The sequence below is a fragment of the Lutjanus erythropterus genome, chromosome 6 (assembly GCF_056507025.1).
Source record: "Lutjanus erythropterus isolate fLutEry1 chromosome 6, fLutEry1.hap2, whole genome shotgun sequence".
In the NCBI taxonomy this organism is placed as follows: Eukaryota; Metazoa; Chordata; class Actinopteri; order Lutjaniformes; family Lutjanidae; genus Lutjanus; species Lutjanus erythropterus.
In genome coordinates, this window is record NC_139322.1 from 21,496,471 (window position 1) to 21,517,908 (window position 21,438).

General features: G+C 38.8%; 1 protein-coding gene across 1 annotated transcript; it reads left to right on the top strand.

Annotated features, from left to right (window-relative positions):
- Positions 1–2,434: 2,434 nt before the first annotated feature.
- atp6ap1lb (ATPase H+ transporting accessory protein 1 like b) lies at positions 2,435–20,681 on the top strand. The gene is made up of 7 exons (XM_084721161.1): positions 2,435–2,642; positions 13,412–13,449; positions 14,053–14,135; positions 16,200–16,438; positions 17,316–17,366; positions 17,976–18,219; positions 18,578–20,681. The coding sequence occupies exons 1-7, from the start codon at positions 2,509–2,511 to the stop codon at positions 18,812–18,814; spliced, it is 1,026 nt and encodes a 341-aa protein (XP_084577287.1). The 5' UTR covers positions 2,435–2,508; the 3' UTR covers positions 18,815–20,681.
- Positions 20,682–21,438: the final 757 nt, after the last annotated feature.

Genomic DNA, 21,438 nt, shown 5'->3' on the forward strand with positions numbered 1-21,438 from the left:
ACAAAGACCAACCACTACACACATTTTAATGAACATCAAACATCAATTACTGATGAACTTAACCTGGCTTTGTAAATTTCACAATTTCACAATATGATCCAATTTCTACAGCCTGCTACCACACACTCAAATTACATAATAGCATGCACACTACTTAATGAAAACTGGCCACTGATGTGTTTACAAAAAATTAAATCGGTACAGTTAGACCAGGACAAGAATCGTGCATATTAAGTCACTTTCATATTACAAAACAAACATCTGAAATTAATTGTACGATTTTGTAAATTACAGGTAACAAGTTAAAGATTGAAGTTTGTTGATCAGCAGTATAACATAATCACTGTAAAGATGCTACAAGGAATATTTTGTTGATTTTGAAGGTCCCTGAGGACAAAAGTGGTAGTGGTGTCGTCATAGTAACCACGAAATATAACAAAAAAATAAAATCATCTTAATAATGCTTCTTTTTTTACTGGCTACATTAACTCTGGTGGCAGGTAGTAATTGTACATAATGAGCCAATTTTCTCACAGATGGTCTTTTCATCTTACATAGGTCATATAGACGCATCAGTAATAAATTGAGACTGTTTCATAACCAGTTATTACATGGCTTTGATGAATACTCAATTCTGACTGGTCACTTATAGCATTTTAAGGTCTGTTAAGGTCTATTAAAATGATTCAAGACCCCTCTGCTTCGCATTGGTGTCCTGCATCACCCTGTCGTGATTTATTTCACAGTAACAACTCCTCGTGGTAGCTTTAACCTCATGTCTTATGGATTATTTTGTTGGCACTTTTAAAGGGTCAACAGTGTAGTAATCATGCTTACATGTATCTTAAAACTGTTAAAGACCCACAAACTGACCCCAATATAGACACAGATTAGAGGGCAGGTATTGGATTTCCAGTGGAAGACTTATCAGTGACCCCTACACATCTACACAGAATAACTGCTAATGTTAGCAACACAGAAATCCAGTTATCCTAGCTAACCTGTCAGGACTACTACTCCTGCAAAATATGTTGGGACTGTAGGTTGTGGTGCTGGTGATCAGGATGATGTGTGGGTAAAAACACTGTGTGAAGTGTGAATAGGATAACATTACTTACTTAATCACAAAGTACATCTAAACGTGCAAAATTACTGCTATTAATCTACACAACCATTCAGAACAAACAATTAATAAACCTACAACAAACATAAAACACTATATTAGTCTGAACAATATCACCATATTTAATGTTGAAGTAACAGAAAGTAATCAAGTTGCATTACTTTTATGTTATGATACTTGTATTAGGTTAGTGACTACATTTTTTAACAGGTATTTAGTAATTGTATTGAAATACATTTTTAAAGTAACCCCAACCCTCTCCATAACACACTGATGAAGGCCAGAGTATTTCAGATAAGAACTGGTTTTGAGGAGAAACTCGAATGTCTTATTTATGACAGAAAAAAGACAGCAGGGATATAAAATTTTCGCTCTGCAGTCCCTCTTTTAGTGTGAATCATTGCCACGCATCGATGTGAATATCCATGATAGTAGGTCACAACATTTGGTTATATAACCACTCCTAATGTTCTGCTCTGAAAATCATCACATCATCATCCAATATGGAAATAAAAGAAATGAGAGGATGTATCAAGATCCTGAGGCATCACACGCATGGGCGGGGAGTGGGGGGGCTAAATAACGAGGAGGAAACGGGATCAGCCGTCAGGGTCATCGGGGCTGGACCCTCTCGTTCTCCCCGTCCCGTCTCATCCCACGGCTGCTCAGCTGTTCCTGTCATCCATATTTGCAGCCTCAGTGGACAATTTCCTCAGCCGCGGGCCCTCTCAGTGCTCACAACAACACATAGATCAAGTGAATTAATTCTGCTATTGTGGCAGCACACTGGAGATCTAGGTCATGCAGTCATGGCTGTGTTTTATGTGTGTGTGTGTGTGTGTGTATGTGTGGTCACCTAAAGTCATGTCAACATCCTCCTGTCCTCTTCCACAATCTGACCTTGACATTCCCAGGTGATTTTCCACAGAGGTGTGTGTGTGTGTCCGTGAGCTGCTTTGCCACAGTGTGTGTGTGTGTGTGTGTGCACGTGTGTGTCGACAGGCTACATGTGTGTGTACATGTGTATGAGTGTTTCATCTGTAGGTACCATAGGTATGATGAGCTGTGTTATGAAAAAGAATGAGCCTGTCTATACTTAGGGCTTGCCTGCAGCTATGTGTGCACGGCAGAGAAGAGAAGATAGAGAGCACAGTGGAGTGGATGTGGGAGGGTGAGCAGCAGAGTGAGAGGAGGATGACAGAGGAAGAGGGAGTAGGGAGGGAGGAGGAGAGGAGGGGGGGGCTGTGACGCACGCTGATCGGCTCTGCTCCCTTCTGATTGGCCCAGACCGCTGCCAGTCAGAAGGAGCTGGGAGTCAGGCACTGCTGGGGAGAGCAGATTATGAAGCGGAGCTCAACCAGCGGCAGTCTCCTCTCATTGTCTCAATGGCTGCACACGCATTCCTCCTGTGCTCCCTCGCCTTGCTGTCCGCTCTCAGCCGGCCCGGGCTCTCCTTCACTGATGAAGAGCTGCTGCCGGGGCTCACCTATGACGAAGTGCCTGAAATCCTGGACAGAAGGTAAATTCATCCTCTTCTTGTCTCTATACGGCTGTAGAACAAGAGGAGGGGTGTTAGGGGAGGAGGAGTGTGGGGGGAGGGGGGGTACGGTGGAGATGCATGCAGGGATGCTGGGGATGCTGATGTGCTCTCCGAGGGTCTTTTCTTTCTCTCCGTCTCACCTTGGGGTGCATCAGAAATGGTGAATGCAGGCAGGATTGGTGTGTCAGGGAGAGCTGTGAGGCTTTTGTTTGTCTCATTCTTGGGGACTGCATCAGACGCTGCTCATCGATCACGGATGGGGCTGTTGTCTCTGTACAGTAGTGTTGGTCTGGCAGGAGCTAAATAAGGCTGGGGCATCAGTGGTGGGCCTGCAGGAGAGGTAGGAAAGGAGAGAGGAGGGAAGGTAAACAAGGATGGGACAGGGGAGGAGAGGAGACGATGCATCAGGGATGGTCTGCTGGGGTCTGTTTACTGATGCAGTCATTGAGAGAAGAGGAGGAGGAGAGGGGAGAGAGGAAGAGTGGAGAAGGGAATTCTAGCCGGCCATGTCTGCATAATGCACATGCAGTCCTGCAGGTCAAATCTGGATAAAATATTCAAGGCTCAAACCTGGGGGGTACTCACAACGGTGTCAGCCTAGCACCAGCTCCTGCTCTGCTTACAGAGACATCAAGGCAATAGTATGGTGCCAAAACCATGTAAGGCTCTTGAAACTGTGCCACGCATGGTGGCTCACACAATCCTCTATAGCGCAAATGCTAAAAAGCCATAATAGGCTGCAGTTTCTGCTTTGTTATTGCACTTTCAGGACAGAAACACATAGATTATTGATGTCATGCTTTCATTTACTGCACAATCCCAGTCTTATCTGTACACATGTTTGCAAGTGTAGGCCACAGATAACTTGGGTTTAGAATTCAATAGACAAAAGCCTCATGGGATTGCTTTCGTTCCAGCTCAATCTCGTGTTTGTGAAACCCCTGACATATCCCTATCTTAACTTTTCACTGCTCCGACAGAGGATGGCTGCATTGATTTCTCCCGGGGTTTTGAGCCTACATTATATTCCCTGGATCAAACTTTTGTACGTAACTCTGCAACGTAACAGTTGCGGTCCCCAGTCGCAGGTCTACACTCTCCGCTCTGACACACTCCAAGATGCTGTTATATAAGAGCAGCCTTTCATTTCAGAGGCCTTGTAGGGTGCATAACATCAGTTGGAAATGCAGAAGGAAAGGTACAGTGAGTTAGAAGACTCTGCCGCTGACAGACGCGGGGTTTAAGGAAGATAATGAGGAGAAAATGTTCAGTAAGGATCAGTAATTTTATGTGGTAACTGACATGTGTGGTAATATGACAAATATGGAACTGGACTTAGATTGATATCCAAAATTATTAAAATTACTAACCAGAAAGGACGTACTGGACTGATATATTTTTCTGCCGCAGCAACACCATTCATCCTAATCCAAATACTTTCTAGGAAATGTGTTGGAAATAGTGATGACTTTTGAACGTTTAAAACAAAATACAGTTCAAAATGTCATAAATCAATTAACAAATTTGCCATGTTTGCACATTTTTATATAACTGTAATAATCTCTGCGGTGGTGATATTTCTGAAACAATCCAAGCTTAACACATTTACACTGAAAGTGAATATGGTCCAAATATGGGTACAGATTAGGGGTCCAAAGACTAAGATGTAATTTTGGAAACGACCTCTTTACTCATCCAAGTCTGTCAACGGCACAGAGGGAAAATAGAGAATGAGAGGAAAACTACTGCAAGATGAGACTTTGCAGCTGTAGTTTATAGTTGTTTATTGATGCTGTTGTAATTTAAGCTTTTGCATCGCAATTTATGTTTGCCAACAGAGAACGAGTAAGGTGCCACTTTTAAAAAGCAGGATAAGATATAAAAACTAATCACTTTTTACATACAAATCCAACATTTTAATTACAATAAAAAAAAAACTTTCAATTACCAATGAAAACCAGTGTTAAATTAACCTGGCCCTGTACATTTCTCAAATAATTACACAACTCAATCAAATATGTTCCAATTTCTGGAGCCTGCTGCAGCACACTCAGATTACATTATAGCATCCACAGTATCTAATGAAAACATGTTTACAAAGACTAAATGGGGTCAGCACATCTTCCCATAGTAACTATTAATTCTCAAGCTCTAAAATAATCATGTGAAACTCTGAAAATAAAAAACACTTGTAGGATTTTAACTATAGGTAACAGGTAGAAGACAAACTGCAAGACTTACTCGGTAGTTGATCAGCACTGAAACTTAGTTGAAGCTACTACTAGAAACTTTTATATTGTGTTGATTTTGGACGCCCCTGTGGACAAAAGCAGTAGCGTGTCCATCATAATAACCACCAAATATAAGGTGAAAAATTTAATTATTTAAATAAAAATCTCCTGCTTCTTTTTAACTGGCTAATGTAACTCTGCCTGGTAAACACAGCCTTGTTGCATCTGATTCAAAGGAGAATCCTGAAACCTGGTTTCAGACATTAAGAATAACTATACAGAAATAGCCAATCTTCTCATGGATGGTCTTGTTATCTTCTCTGGGTCATATAGAGGCATTAGCAATAAATTGAGACAGTCACGGTAGCTTTAACCTAATTGATTATTTTGCTTGACCTTTTAAAAGGGTCAACAGTGTAGTAAACTTGCACTCAAATGTATCTTAAAACTGTTTAAGAACCACAAACTAGCCCAAGTATAGACACAGATTAGAGGTAAAGTATTGGATTTCCAGTGGAAGACTGATCAGTGATCCCCTTTCAAAGAAAGATTAAAGGGTTAAAAAGCGTTAATCTCTGATATTAGCAGTATTTACATATTATTTAACTTAATAAGTATGTGTTGCCCTGTTTATTTTGCGGCTAGACAGATTCAGAGACCAAAACAGAGTGAGACCAGATAAATCAAAGGTGAATAATCATGAGTGAGTTGAATGCAGTTGTGATGTGAGGGTGCAAACACCGGCACTGAGGTGTAGGACGATTTAAACAAGTCCAACGCTTGACCCGAGGTCAAATTTGAGGTTACAATCAAAGCTACACTGAAATGGCAGCAGGACTGTTAGTGGCATCTCAGTGAACTCCTAAGGCTTAATCTGCACTAATAAATCTATTAATAGGCCAGCACCTGCACAGTGTGGGATTAAGACATGTTTTCCTGCTGTGACAGGCACACAATTATTTACCCTACCATTGAATGCTTTTTAATGAATGAAATTAGAACGTCTTTTACATATATCACCAAAATAACACTGTCTCTGAGATTAACATTACTTTGCATAAATAGTTCACCCTGTACATTGTGAAATACTATCATAGCTGGGTTTGAAATTTCATGTAGGCATAATATAAGGAAACATGAGTACAAGAACACATCACTGTAGTCTGATATAATATTGATATACACAGTGACAATGATTCTGGGGTGAGAAACCAAAATCTAGTCTAATGCTATCTTCTGTGTTCTTGTAATATTTTTTAATGAAAATTGTTGTATACAGTAGTGATGCACCTGAACCTGGATACTTTATTTGGGAAAGCACAGACAATGATAAGAAAACGGATAATTCTTCTATCTGAAGTTGTGCATTATTTGGGAGAAATCATCTCCATGATTATCCAATATGATTAAGTTAAAAAAAAAGGTTGCATCGACCAGGATCCTTTTTTTTTCCTTAATGTGAAGTTTCTATTTCTAATGCAAGTCAGAATCTTTTGATTTATAAAATATTTTCTTACAGTTTCTGATTGTTAAATGTCCCCCGGTTAAAGGGGTGGTGGTGTTGGGCTTCAGTTCATAAAACTTAGTTAACTTCAAAGTTAAAATAATTCATAATTAGCTATATACCAGTATTAAAGAATGTTAATGCTTTGTATGCAGAACAATTGTGTTGTCAATGAATATTTGTAAAAAACAAAACAAAACAAAACACTTGGTTCTATGTTAAAAACAAATTAATCTATTCATTACTTGTCTTTATAACATTTTTTTCTGTTACAGAGATGTTTATATAAGAATTTATCATTCAGCATAGATAGATATGACAACTAATAAATTTTAAATTTTATATTAAGAACAACCACTGTCAAACAAATGGTTATGTACAGAGCTGTTTCAGTGGAATTCCTTCCATTATAAAATGTTAAAAGAAATAAAAAGATAAAATGTTACTAATGCAGTAACTTTTGACTAAAGACCATGCTTTTTGTTGCTTAACTTCTAATCAACATGGAATAAATAGAAATTTGAGTTTAACTGTGTTGATGTGTCTTCTGGCTGTTGAGGGTCTCTTTTATGCTTGCATTAAAAATCTTTTTTCATTTCTTGGTAAATTATGTGTCTATGAATGTAGTATACTTGTAGTAGGGTAAGTGATAATTGAATATCATCTACCTGGAATTTGAAATGCCAGGAGCTTGTCTTGTCTGTATGTGCGTGTTCTAGTCTTTGTACTGTGTAATGTTGTATATTACTGTACATGCCACAATTTAAATGTGGTACACTGTCACAATATAAGCTTTTTGTGCACCTCAAGTAAGAATAGCTGCTGCAGTACAGTAGTTTTAACATGGTTCCTAATAAATTAAACTAAACTTCTGGTCTTTTATCTGAATACAGATAATTTTGTTGGTTGAACACACACAGATACAAATAGAGATCATGTCATCTCTGTGCACCTCTGGTTTAGAATGAGCTAAATGACTCACATAGAGGATAGTTAGATACCGCTCTTCACAACACTAACAACTAGCTATTCCTCCTCAACACTGTATTCCTGTAGTGTGATGTAAAGGCTTGATGGTGGTTCACAGAGAGTCCGAGTGCAGTGGCTCAGCACTCTGTGGCTGTAGCAGAGGCGAAGAGGATTTGTTTACAAGTTTGGGTAGCAGGCACCACACCTTTTCTGTGCTCCTCAGCACACAGCACAGGCACAGATGAGGGATGATAATCGGTCATCCATCCACGGTGTTGAATAAGGATGTCCAGTGAATACGCTGCATGAAAACGTATTGATCGATATACCATTAGCAGCACAGATGATTCTCATTGTTGTTAATATTTATAAGCAGGACACTTACTTATCCAAAAGTAATTGTGATCATCACAGACTAATAAGCATCATAATGAATTCGGGTTCATCTTGCACTGCTAATTTGGACATTATGTGATGTGCGGGTGCATGTTTGTAAACTTGCGTGCGCACATATTTAAGGGTATATGCAGAGGGAGCGAGGTGAGCCAAGGAGTGGCTCTGGCATGGCTTTGATTATATAAAGGGCCTGTTCAGCACCCAGGCACCGTGTGACAGGCTGAGCCAATGACGGGGCCGCAGCAGTCCTGCGTTGCTGACCTCGCGAAACTGGCACAGGAACAAACGACTGGGCTTTAGTTAGCACTCACACACACTCATGCTTGCACACACTCCTCTGGCTCCTCTCAGCCAGCTGAGGCCTGGGTGGGTGCAGAGGAATGTGTGTTTATTCACTTGTGTTTGGGATGGGTCGGGGTGAGGAGGGGTGGGGGGTGCAGCTGCATATGCAGCTTCTTTACAAAGACACAAACAGTTATTAATCAGCAAATGTAGCTGCACTGTTTACATGGATTCATAAATATGTAAATCAGATATGAAGATGTCCGCAAGCAAATTTTAACCTTTATGTTATAAGTCTTGTAAGGTTTCACATATCAGTGCAGGTGATAAGTGAGCACCGTCCAAGTATCTACCATGCTGCTGAGGTTTCAGTCACAACCGTCAGCTGCCAAAGGCGTAGTGCTTTTGGCAGCTCTTCCATATATACAAACATGCTTACCCAGCATTCACCTGGGCTAATGTAAATATTTGGATTTACCTTATAAGTAAAATGTCATATTGTTACCTATGAGGTCATGAAGTAGTAGATGCAGGCATAACGTGCAACTAAGTTCATACGAATGTCTACACATATATGCCAACATGTACTCGCACTCTCTAGTCTCTAATTTAGCCAATCACGATACTGACGTTGGAGCTGGCAACCGCATGGACACAGCAGTATGTAGGTTGAAGAGGCTGAACTGCAGCTCCCATTCAGCCATTTTTATCTGTTTGACTGGACTGAAGATGAACTCAGTTACAGGCTATTTAATGTAGGCTATTCCATAATATACAATATAGGTCTCAACACACACATTTTCTCTAAAATATCATACTGTAAATTCTCAAATATTGTGACAATAGTGTAGGCATGACTTTTGGTGCTTTCACAAAATATTAACACAATGAGATTTTTTTAATGAGTAATTAGTCATGTGGATATTATGAGTAAGTGGGTAAAGGCAAATAACAGAACAGCTAGAACTGTCTGGTTAGTTCACAAAATGACCAGTGATCACATTACTGTGATGCTGCCTTCAAAACCAGGAAGAGACAACTCTTCTGTAATATCGCGATATAACGATAACCAAAATCTAAGACGATATCTCATCTTATAGCACAGTATCAATATGTTATTGATATATTTCCCGGCTCTACACTCAATTTCACTTGATTTTTTCAGTAAATGCATGTGATAACTCTCCAGCTGTGTCACAGGTGGCCCAAAGTCAAAATCGATGCTGCACAATGAATAAGTAGCCTTCATCTACATGTTGCATACCATGAGCTTATCTTATTGCAAAATGTGACACCATCTGTGTTCTCATATGCACATTGTTTTACTCATTCAATTGAGAACATGAAGTACTATTATGCAGTAGCAGAAAGAGTACTGAAAATCTGTACTCAAGTACAAGTACTGGTGCATTACAGAAATATTAGTAGACTACAAGTTATACTACTGGTGTTAAGAAATACTGAAGTAAAAGCACAGACAAAGTCTTTGAAAACTACTCTCGCATTAGTTACTTTTTAACCTTTGATACTTAATGCATGAGATTAAGAGTAAATTACAGCATTTGCAATCAGATAGCTGTATTGACCAAAAAATGCAGATCTGGATAATAATTCAAACTGTAGGCCTGCTCACCAGTGAATTATGATTTTAAAAGTACATTACATAGTTAAATGCATAATTAGTGAGAGTAAAATTACAGACTAGAAATAAGACTCATTAAAGTACCCAAAGAAATTACTTACATATAATAATTTGAGATTTGGTTGACTGTATTTCATGAGGGGATACCAGTTACACAAATTTAGTTAAATAACCTTAAACCTCTTCATCCAGCATGTGGAACTTAATTCAATTAGTGCCTGGGTGTAAGGGAAGTCATGATTTCGTAGGTCAGTTCAGATGTATAAATTAGCACTTGAACTGTCCAGAATACCGTCGGCTCTGACATCAGGCCTTAATCTCTTCATCTTGTTCAGGGCCTACGTCTCTCCATATTTGGGCTCTAGTGGACCTGGCCTGTGCTTACCACTAATCCTAATCCATCTGGCACTAAACTACACAATATTGCCCAGGTGGAAACTGCACCAGACGGGTAGATAACTGCTCCAGGCTGCTGGTGCTGATATGTCTGGCATCCTGAAAGTATCAGACACAGGACGTGCTAATACCTTTTCATTTGTTAGCTGCTGCTCTCCAAATCTGCTCGCCTTATTTTGATCTTTAATTACACTGTCCATCCAGGACCAATGAGTACAATTTTAAAAATGTCAGAATGTTTGAAAAAAGATGTAGACAGCTGTGTCTGAGATATTGTGCATGGCATCCATGGGTGAATGAGCCAACAGTACGGCCCTTGAGCCAATCGGTGAAAATGTCACAGTGACGTGAAAAGAGCCATCATTTCCTTGAATTTGGACAACATCCAGTTAGATTTTGAGCACGAAAGGCAAATGAAAAAATACATGTCTTAAGACAAGGCTCCATACTTGCTTCAGATTATGGAAAGGAGAATATGAGGAACAACTGAAGCTTAATAAGAATGTAATCTTTTTTTGTTGTACTTTTTTATGTAGGCCTGAGTTACACTCAAAAGTTATTCTTTGAATTAACAGAATTAATTCATGGAAAGTATTTCCATGTGTTTGAATGGCTTTCTTTCTACATTAAGCAATTCTGCTCCAACTTAAATTTCCTTAAATTGTGTCCAACTCAGTTTAATAGGCTTAGTCCAACTAATTTTACAGTAATAAAATTGCATCAGTAAATGAAGTTGATAAAACCCCAGTAAATTAAGTTATCCCAATAGAATTGCTTAATGCTGAAAATAAAGCCATTCAATCACATACCTTGTCATATTTTCAATAATTTTGTCCAAAGAATAACTTTTGACTGTAATGTAGGCCTCTAAATTAATCAAATCTGTTGGGCCAACACAATTTATTTGAATTTACTTGAGTTGAGTTGAGTTGAACTCCATTTACTGGCATAATTTTACTACTGTGGTATTAGTTTGACCAACCCTACTAAATTAAGTTGGACCCAACCCAAGTAAATAAGTTAAACTAAGCATAATACAGTACATTAAGTTGACCCAATTTGGATCAACAGAGTAGCTAAGCCACGTGGAAATACTATGTGATTTTATTAAGTTAATTCAAAGAATAATTTTTGAGTGCACCTTATGCCTCAGAAGTACATAATTCTGTTGGTCTGACATAATTTACTTCATTCAACTTCATTTACTTGTTTAATTTTACTACAGTGAAATTAGTTTGACCAAACCTATTAAACTCAATAAAAAATTAAGTTGAGCCAACAGAATTGTTTGATGCTGAAAAAAAAAATATATATGTGGAAATAGAATTTAGCCTTGAGGTGCCCTTCATAGATCCCGCAGCTGAATCACAGTATATGGGGTAGTTCCACGAGAGTCTGGACAACAGTTGTCACAGCTATTGACCGGCTTTTGTGTGTTTAAATTTAGTATAAATATTCAGGTCATCCTCTATCTCATGTATCTTCTAAAAAGGCTTTTCCTACAAGATCACAGTGTTACTATTCAACTAAAGATAACAGAGACACAGATGAACATCCTTACAGACTCTGCTTTTGTTGTGCTGTGATTCAGAAAATGATTTGAAATACCTGTGACTACAGCTGATGAACAAATAGTCTTAGGTGACATCACACTAAAGACAGATGCTTGTCGTCACGCTCGCTCCCACAGGTTTTAAGGTTTACCTTTTACAAGCCCATTATAACTGGCTATTGTGTGGAGATTAGTGAGCCAGGCCAGGAGATCATGTCGGACATGCAAGGACAGACCACACAGTCGGAGCACTGGGTGGACCATCACAACAAGCAACACTGGCCATGTCAGCGCCGCTCAGTAAGCCCATTGCAGGCGTATTACGTCTTTGATTAGACAGTTAAAAGGATCAGGATAAGCTTCAAGAACTCCAAGGCTACGCAGGGTTTAGTAGTTAGACTGAGAGGACGACAGCCAGGACAAACGTGAAGGAAAAGGAAGTGGTTTGTCCTCTGTCCCTTGTGCACTATGTAGGTCAGTCCTACATCAAAGATCCGTCATTTAGTAAAAGCAGTACATCATCACACCAACACTGAAGACCTCCAACATAGACACCCAGCAAACCTATTTACTTTGTAAACTGGTCATAATATTCTGTATTCAACATCTTCAGAGTTTATCCTGAGTGATTTTCTGCAGCTGTGCACTGTCCACAAAAGTCATTTTAATAATTTAATAGGTCTGGACATTATTTGAAAAAGGTTAAGTGCAAAGGGGATGGACATTTACATTCCCTGTGTCCTACCTGTGAAGTTAGGAATTTAAATGTGTAAAACAATGCACTTTTTTTGTCTACTTTATTAGTTTTCTCAATTGGAAAAGAAATATTATGTACAAAAATGGAGGCAATATCACTGCACCTTTGTAAGATCGTTGCCTTAGCCTATTGTTTACATAAACAGTTTTGTATTTAACATCTTTTCTCATTCAGTTTGACTGTCCTCCATTCTCTCTGCTTAAAGAGCTTAAAACTTTTTAAGAAAATAAGTGTCTTTGTGCTTAACAGCAGACAAAACCAATGCATAGGCCAATTAGCCTCTCTCTCATTTGAAGAAATTATTTATAGTTAAGTAGCACATAAGCATGTTGTATAAAATGTGTATGAAAGTGGGCATAATCATCTTTTACTAAATATAAAAACACTGAGTATACAAGTACTAATATAATAAGTTAATAAAATTCATTTTAGAATATGCAATATTCTTATTAGGGCTGCACAATATGGTAAAAAAAATCATATGGCATTCATTTTGGTGGAGATTGTGATTCATGTTTAGTGTGGTTGATATTTTTTGCATAATTTTCACTCAGAAAGAGTGAAAAAACAAACAAACAAAAAAAAACAACACCCAAGCAATTAAAATGATGATAATGTGACATTTGTTGGGGACAGAACTAAACAAACACGTTTTCTTGCATCTGGAGAACAAGCTTTGTAGGCCAGGGCATCTCTGCAGCACTCCATTATAATGCTATTTTGTCAGACATTTTACTATTACTAAAAATGCTGCTTCTGCAGTTTACACAATATTACATGTGGTCATATTGCAATTTTGATAATATTTCAAATAATTGTGCAGCACTAATTCTTTTTGTCCCTGTTTGCTGCAGCTGCATCACTAGAAAATAAACTTCCCTGATTAAGGGAAAATGCTAAACAAGCACCCTGTACATATTATAGAGCAATATAATTTAAAAAAAAAGAAGAAAAACCTTCAACATTTCCCTACATCTTCTGATCACAAGACCTTATTGTGTCTTCTGTCTTTTCCACAGCAAAGAGAACCCCAAACAAGCAACAAGAGTCACATCAAGTAAGTAACAAATCTGCTGTGACACAAGGCCTGATTCAATCAGACCTGCCATGGTAATTTTGACGCTGATGTATTGGATAGATAGTCCTGACAAAAGCATTTCATTCTCAATCCCAGAGACATCTTTGCTACATTGTAATACTAACAGATTTTGAAGTGTGGCGTGTGTGTATGTGTGTTTGTGTGTGTGTGTGTGTGATCCATACACCTCAGATGCAATTCAGCTGTGTGCCTATATTTAGGCCTCTTTGACAAAAAGGCAGAAAAAAGCGATGGAGACAAGCCTTTAAATTATATGATCATAAATCATATGTTTCTGGAACAAGATGAAGAGTATTTGTAAACACCAAACAATACTACCGTAACTGTGAAATAGACTGCTGATGAGTCACTGTGATGACGCAAAACAACTGGAAATAGATAGTGCCTGAGCACCGAGGTGTACACAGGATCTCTTTGTGCTTATTTGTGTGTGTTGCATGTGTGCAATCAGCTGAACTTTTATGATTATGTTGCAATCTGCAATGCAGCATTGCAATCAGCTTAACATATGTATACTGATATAATCTTTCATCGCACAGTAATGTCTGTGTGTGTTTTCAGGTCAAGATGGTGGGTACGGCTTAGAAAGTGAAGAGGTTATTTTGACGCCTGAAGATGAAAACCCACTCAGGAGAATACTGCAGGTACACACACACACACACACACACACACACACACACACACACACACACACACACACACACACACACACACACACACTCTCTCAGTATCTCCTACATCTACCTCACCCTCTTGTCCACACATACAAACACACGCACGCACTGGGATGCACGCAGACAAAACAGAGTGCACTCTCTCTGCCACACTGCCTGACCTTGGATGTGGGAATATTGTTGGTCTCACATTCACCAGAGGTAAAACATCCTCGCCACCCACAAATAACGGGACCACACTGACTGAAAATCAGTAAAAAAAACTGTGCTATATCAGCCGATGCATCCAGGTATGGTTAGATTAAAGTAGAACTCTGTAATATATTTACTGTAATAAATCATAAAATGACATGCTGGAAAATACTGGCTTTTCTGACAAGATTTGACATAGTTTGTGTAATTCTTTGCTAGTTTCACATTAATTAGAGTTAAAATTAATGCTGAATGTCCTCCCATTGAGTAAGAGTCTTATGACTTGTAAGAAATCATTAATAATCTTTTAGATGGCGTAGGTGTTCATAATGGGGTAATTGAGCAATATGTCAGTGAAGTCTGACAGGCAGAGAGACAGACAACCACTGAACTTCAGTTTCACAGTGTGTTTTTTCAGAGTAGTGGGCTTTTATTTTCAGAATAACAGGCTCAGCTTCACATGGATGCACAACAGACAGTTATGAACAGCTGATCAACTTAGAGTATAGGAACTATCCTTACTTGTTATCATCAAATTACAATTTTGCACTCATCTTGTGCTCCTGTAGTGTTCCTGCAGCCTGCCTGAGCTTCCTCCAATCTAGGGAGGAGGGGGCTAACAAAAACTACTTGCTTAAACCGTAGACTGTATTTTAAATAGGATATAATATACATTATATCTATGGCTCCAACTTGCTATTTGGGTTGCAGTACTCATTTTTGGATGCACAATTGTTATATTTTGCTCCTGTAGCTGATTTCTTGCAGTAACCTCTCCAAAGCTACTATATCAGTACTGTAGATTTTAAATGTTTAGGAAATTGCCATCATAGTTAACATACTTAACAATATTTTACATCAAACAAGCAAAAACTAATAACAACCACTTCCTAACCACTGTGACCACTACTTTACATTCTGTGTAGAGCTGGATTAGCCCAAATGCCCTCCAATGAGATGTGGCCTTTGAGTAAAGAGATTAAACAGCTAGAGGGGGCAGTTTCAATGAGCACAGTGCAGAAATGCAGTCTACCGTGCTATTATATGTAAATTCTGAAAGCTGCTGTTTTCTACTGAGAAGACAGCGCTGCTCATCCCTCACTTGAAATTCAGTGGTGGTTGGAACACTGAACTTTACACATGACTGACATTTTATGGTCAGAGTGACAAGCTTCAAAGAAAGGTGATCACAGCATGCATAAGAGGGAGGCACAGCAGGCTGCGCACTAAAACAAGCTTGCTTTGTATCAGTTGTATGGAGCTGTTAGGTGGTGATGTAGAAGAAAAACAGTCTGACTGAAAGGGCTGCTAATATTGAATAATGCGATATTTCGAATGTTTGGTCTCTATTGCTCTAATGACTGGTCTATATATATTTTAATAATACAAATAATCATGCATTTTATTCATCAAGTACTTTTCTAGGTACTTAAAGACACTTTACAAAGGTTAAAAGAGCAAAGAAAACAAGCAAGCAAGAAAAACAGCACACTTAAAACTTAAGGTCAAACACAAGGCCTCAGTTCAGCCGTCTAATCAACACCACTGCTTAGCCAGTAAAGTTCTCCTGATAGAGTGTATTTACTACATTTTGGCTATTTCAACTTTCTTATTCAAGGAGGAGCGATATCTGCAAAACCTTTAGGGCATACACCTTTTGTGGGCCACATTCAACCCCTGAAATGGGACACAGCTTATGAGTATGTCTCTGCATAAAAATCTGATCGCCCTCTAGAGGACAGTCAAAAAATGCAAAACTGCTGCTGCCCACACTTTGGTTGCCAGTTTACTGCAGATTCTTTATTTCTCCTGTGTTTAATTCATTTCTTCATGTGTTCACAGCCTTTTAACTGGCACCAGCCGGGGATGTCTCACAGTAAGAGGAAGCTGCTCCAGTCTCTGATGGGGCCGTACGGCCCGCTGAGTGTGTCTTACAATGGGAAAACCTGCATTCTGTTCAAGGCAAAACGCCTGGCAATCCGCTACAGGAACCACACCTTCATTGATCTGACTGAGAAGGTCTTCAACCCCAACTCACCCGTAGACACTAAAGGCTCCATCTGCACCAAGGAGAAAGCTACGTAAGTCAAACCTGACGGAAGTATAACCTGTGTTCAAGGAATTTGTTTTTAGTGAATTGTTTCACATTTCAGTTCTTATACTTTTCTACTTTTCTTTTTTGTTGTTGTTTTGTTTTGGTTTTATTTTCAATTCATTTAATGTTCACTTAGTTTTCTGAGTGGGTTCACTCATTTCAGTTTAGTTTTTATTGTTTAAAAATGTTTAGTTTTAGTTTAGGTTTTATTGGTTTCATTATTATTTTTTTTTAAATATGATATAGAGTATATTTGTCAAGTAATATTTTTAAGAACATTTAAGATTTAAGAGGTTGTGAATAGCGTTTTACAATATAAACACATTGTCAAGGCAACTGACTCACAGTCATGTAGACTTCCTAGTTTCAGTACAAATTGGACCAAAGTGATTAAAACAAAAACTAAAGGCATTTACTGTATGTTTTCATGTTGTGTAGTTAGTTTTATAAGTGCACAGGTCAATTAGTTTTCAGTTTTTTTTTTTGTTTTTTTTTTTCTAATGTCTAGTTTTGGTGTTGTTGTTTTTAGTTAACTTAAATGTTTTTTTCACACCAAGTTTAAGTTTATTTAATTTTAGTGAAATATAATAACCTTGCAACATATATGATAAGGAGGGATGGAAACATACTGTATGACAAATATGACAAAAGCTGACCTCTACATTTACAGCCAAGGCATCAGCATTGATTTAATAGTATTTTTTATTGGACACAGAAGTAAAAATAACACAATCTAACTAAATGTTGAGTACTATAGCTAGAAAAGAATAACAGTTTAATTTCTTGTGATCTTCTGAGAGAATTCCTCTGAATTATTGTGCTAAATCAGATATTTTAATATTTGTGTTTTTGCTTTTCTACAGGCTTTCATTACAGTTTGGTGATGTGGAGGACTTGCGGGGTCTAGTAATCAGGTGAAATGCACATACTTACTCAATTCAAATATTTTGAATATTAGTATTTAAAAAAGTCTGATTAGGTAACCGATTCTGACTGGTCAATTATGGCATTCAAAGGTCTGTTATTTCTTAATAGCAGACCACTCCCATGAGGAACAGACCATTGTTATGGGTGCATTTTTGATCATACACACTGCAAGAGCAATAAGATCATTTTTAAATTAATATTTTGAGTCAGATTATTATTTTTTTTTAGTATGTAGCCATGTACTAAGCAGGATAATGTACAGTCAGTGGGTCATTCTTGCAAAATAGCTCCCTGGATTACCCTGCTGGAGTTTATTTTGCAATAATAACCCACTCACTGTATTTTATCCCTTACATCAGTGGTTCCCAAACTTTTGGCCCCCCTTCAGAAGCCAGAAACAGTTCATGCCCTGCCACCCCACATTTTTTAAATAAGTTATAAACAATAATTGGGGAGGCAACTGATAAAAAATAATAAAAGTTGAATTTTAGTGAAACAGTCAACATGATAGAATCCACAAACTCTTGTTTGTCTATTTTCCATACATAAGTCATATTCATTTAACTTTATTTTACTCTATATTTCTCTTTGTTCAGACTTCAGATGTCTAACACTTTTTATGAGGCAGCTGGTCAAAACTGGTTCACGCTAGACAGTGTTCACATCCACTACAACTGGACCCAGGAGGCTACGTTCAACGCCAGCGAGGTCTACGCTCCGGCCACCTCATCTTACCATTGCCAGCACGTCAGCAGCCTGCACAAATATGACACCCTGCTAGTGCCCAGCTCCCACACTGACACATCCGCTAACTGGCACATCACTTTCACTGATTTCCAGGTACACTGTCGCACAAGGGGCGCAGCTTTTGTTGTGTAACTCTTCCAGTAATGTCTGCACATTCACTGTTATATCATAGCCTTTTCCCCTGGTTCCTACGTGTGTGCATGTGTCTGTATGTTTGCCAGCCTTTTCCTTTTGTGTTCCACCTGTTTGGCTGTCAGTCAGTCAGTCTGTCTGTTTACCGTCTGTTTGGCAGTCTGTCAATCTGTCTGTACACTGTCTGTTTAACCATCTGCTAGGCTGTCCCAACCTGTCCATCTGCCCAGTGTCTCTGTGCCTGGTAAGCCCAGTAAGAGCCAGTTGTCCTCTTTAGTTTAATCTCGTCTTTCTGCTCTCTCTTTCTCTGCTCCTCCAGATCCAGGCCTTCAATGTGCAGTCAGACAAGTTCGCGTCGGCCAGCGACTGCGCCACATTCCTGACACCGGCCATCCTCATGGGCCTGGTGACGTCTTTGATCCTGCTCCTCGTCCTAGCCTACGCCCTGCACATGGTGGTACACCTCAAGCACATCGACCGCTATGAGGAGCACAAAGCCACCGTCTACTTCCCCCGCAGTCCAGAGGCCGAGCTGCCGGACAAAAACAGCCTGTGAGGGGAAGAAGAAGAATTAGAGGACGACAGGAGGGGAGTGAGAAAGCTGAGAAGCAAAGCTGAGGGGAATGCAAGTGAATACAAGAGCGAAAAAGTATCCTCCACAGAATATTTGTTCTCAACAAAAATGACAACTTTGCCTGTTCATATGAAACCTTTTAAGTCTTAACTACTTTAAGTAAACGCAGACCGTGGTCGGATACTTTTTCTTCTTTCCTCATTGACCTGCATCTTGGCATCCAGATTTTGAATAAGGCCTTTGGATGTTCAAGCCTCTCCCTGAGAGATGGTTCATGATCCTAATGTCAAAGGTCACGGACAGACCCAGGGCCCTGAAGTGCGACAGCAAAAACAGGCCTTTACCCCAGTCAGCCATTAAAACCACAAAAAGGCTAGCACCTGTAGCTAATACAGCTAACATCAGATGCTCCTATGTATTACATGGCTCACAAGTGTCATATTACAAGCTTCCATCACACACACATTGTCTTTCCAGCTTTCATTACAGTGTACTTTGTCTAATACCGCTGCAAGAAATATATCCTTCAAACAGCCAGTTTTATAGCTGAAATAGCCGTATTAGCTGCATGCCATGAAAGGCTGGTCTATCTGGGCTAGCACAGTGTTTCCTAATAATGAGGATTACAGAGAGTCTTGCATGATAAAATAAAACAATATGGCACAAAGATGAAGGAGCTTGAAAAGCTTTTCAGTGTATAAGCGATGGGAAATATTGGGAACCACTGGTCTAGCATCTGGCTGGAGTGACTGGACCAGCACTACCGGCCCTTCAGAGCCTCTGGTGTCTCTCACCCCACCCCTGAGCAAAGACTGCTGCTTGGGACTTAACTGTGAAACGGCCTTTTACAGACCAGCCAGACAAAAGGGGGTTCTACAAACTAGCACAACATTGGTTAGCTGCAAAAGCACTAACAACAAACAAACTATCAAAGACTATACAAGGAACTATGCTGCACAAGACTGCCCGTCGTCTGAGGGCATGGCAGGAATGCGGGTCTTGCGATGACTCGACTCTCTGAGAGTCGAGCGTTTTGGACAAGGGAGGCTGTGGGTCCTCCATCCATAGTCCACACCACTGGGTTTGACTGCCAAAGTGAAGCTACAAGGAGTTGCCATAAAAATATGGTGAGAGACAGAGTGAGACAATGTGAAAATGAAAGTTACAGCTATGTACAAAACAAGAACACATACATGTACAGAAGTGTCACTCTGCGGAGGTCTTTTTTTATATTCAGTGTAATCATGAACTACTATTAGGTACAGGATGACTATGCTAATCCTCATAACCAAAAGGATATACAAAGCTGTAGATACATTAAGATCTCTATACGATCATAGCTGTTTACTATCTTCAAATATTGCACAACTAATAAACATAGGTACAAGTAAGACATTGTGCTATGAGGATTGGTGAAAGTATCAATGCATATGATTTTTTCTACAAGGTATTAACATGTTACACTGTCTGTCTATTTGTTTTAAGCTGGGCCAGACAATGTAAGGTCCAGCCTCATCTAACTGTAAATTACAGTACCAATTCCTACCATAGACGGACGATACTATGGAATGCCGTCCATCCACCAACTGGACTTATAGATGCCATTATTATGCCAGAAGCCACACTAGCAGCAGTAACAGCATCAGTAAGTCATTACTACTGATAAAAACACTCAGCATGACAGTAAATAGATATCTTATCATTCGATATGGCAGTTCTGTCAATCTGTAGCAGTGTGAAATGTGTTCTTTGGTCATAAATGTATCCTACAAACTATGAAATGAGTGGAGGCAGTTTGTCCAAGGACTGACTGATGTAGATTGAACAATAAATGATATTCAGAGGAAAAGGAGTTCTGTGTTTATATGTTAAGTAGTTGTTTTGTACTGCATGCTTACAGGAGCACACTAATCGCATATTTCACTAAAGTTTTCCTGTTCAACCCTCCTTTAATTGCATAATGTATTTACCAAAATGTTGATGATGATGTTAATTGGATACTACCTTACAAGACTAGCCTTATAAGTTATTTTTAAATGGTTTATAATTAGGTTATTAATTAGGTTGTAAACACTTTGTAAACATTAAATAAGCTATTATTAGCAACACATCAGATAAAAAGGCCAATAATGACCTGTTGCTTGCCTAATAGTGATCCCACATTTATCTGTGCTGTTAAGCTTCTGATCTCATTGTTTACTATGCTTACATTGTCATCTACATCAGCTGAATTTATACCTATCAACAGATATTGTTAATAACTTACTAGCATTTAACCACAGTCAGTATATCTTAATAGTCAGAAATCTTAATTTGGTATCAAATTAACATATCAAATGACTAGATTCATACAGTAATGTTTTGTATTATTTACCTTGTCATTTTCAGCATGCTATCATCAGCTTTCCTCATTATTATCACAGGTGTTGATGTGCCACTGAAGTGGTATATTATGGTGCTAACACTTTACAATAAGGCTCCCTTTTGCAACTCATTTAGATTAATTAGTAGTAAGCAGTAACTGTATTTTGCCAAATAGTGATCCCAAATCAATGTATGAAAACTGTGTTTAATAATTCATTGACTTATAGTGTTTACAACCTAAT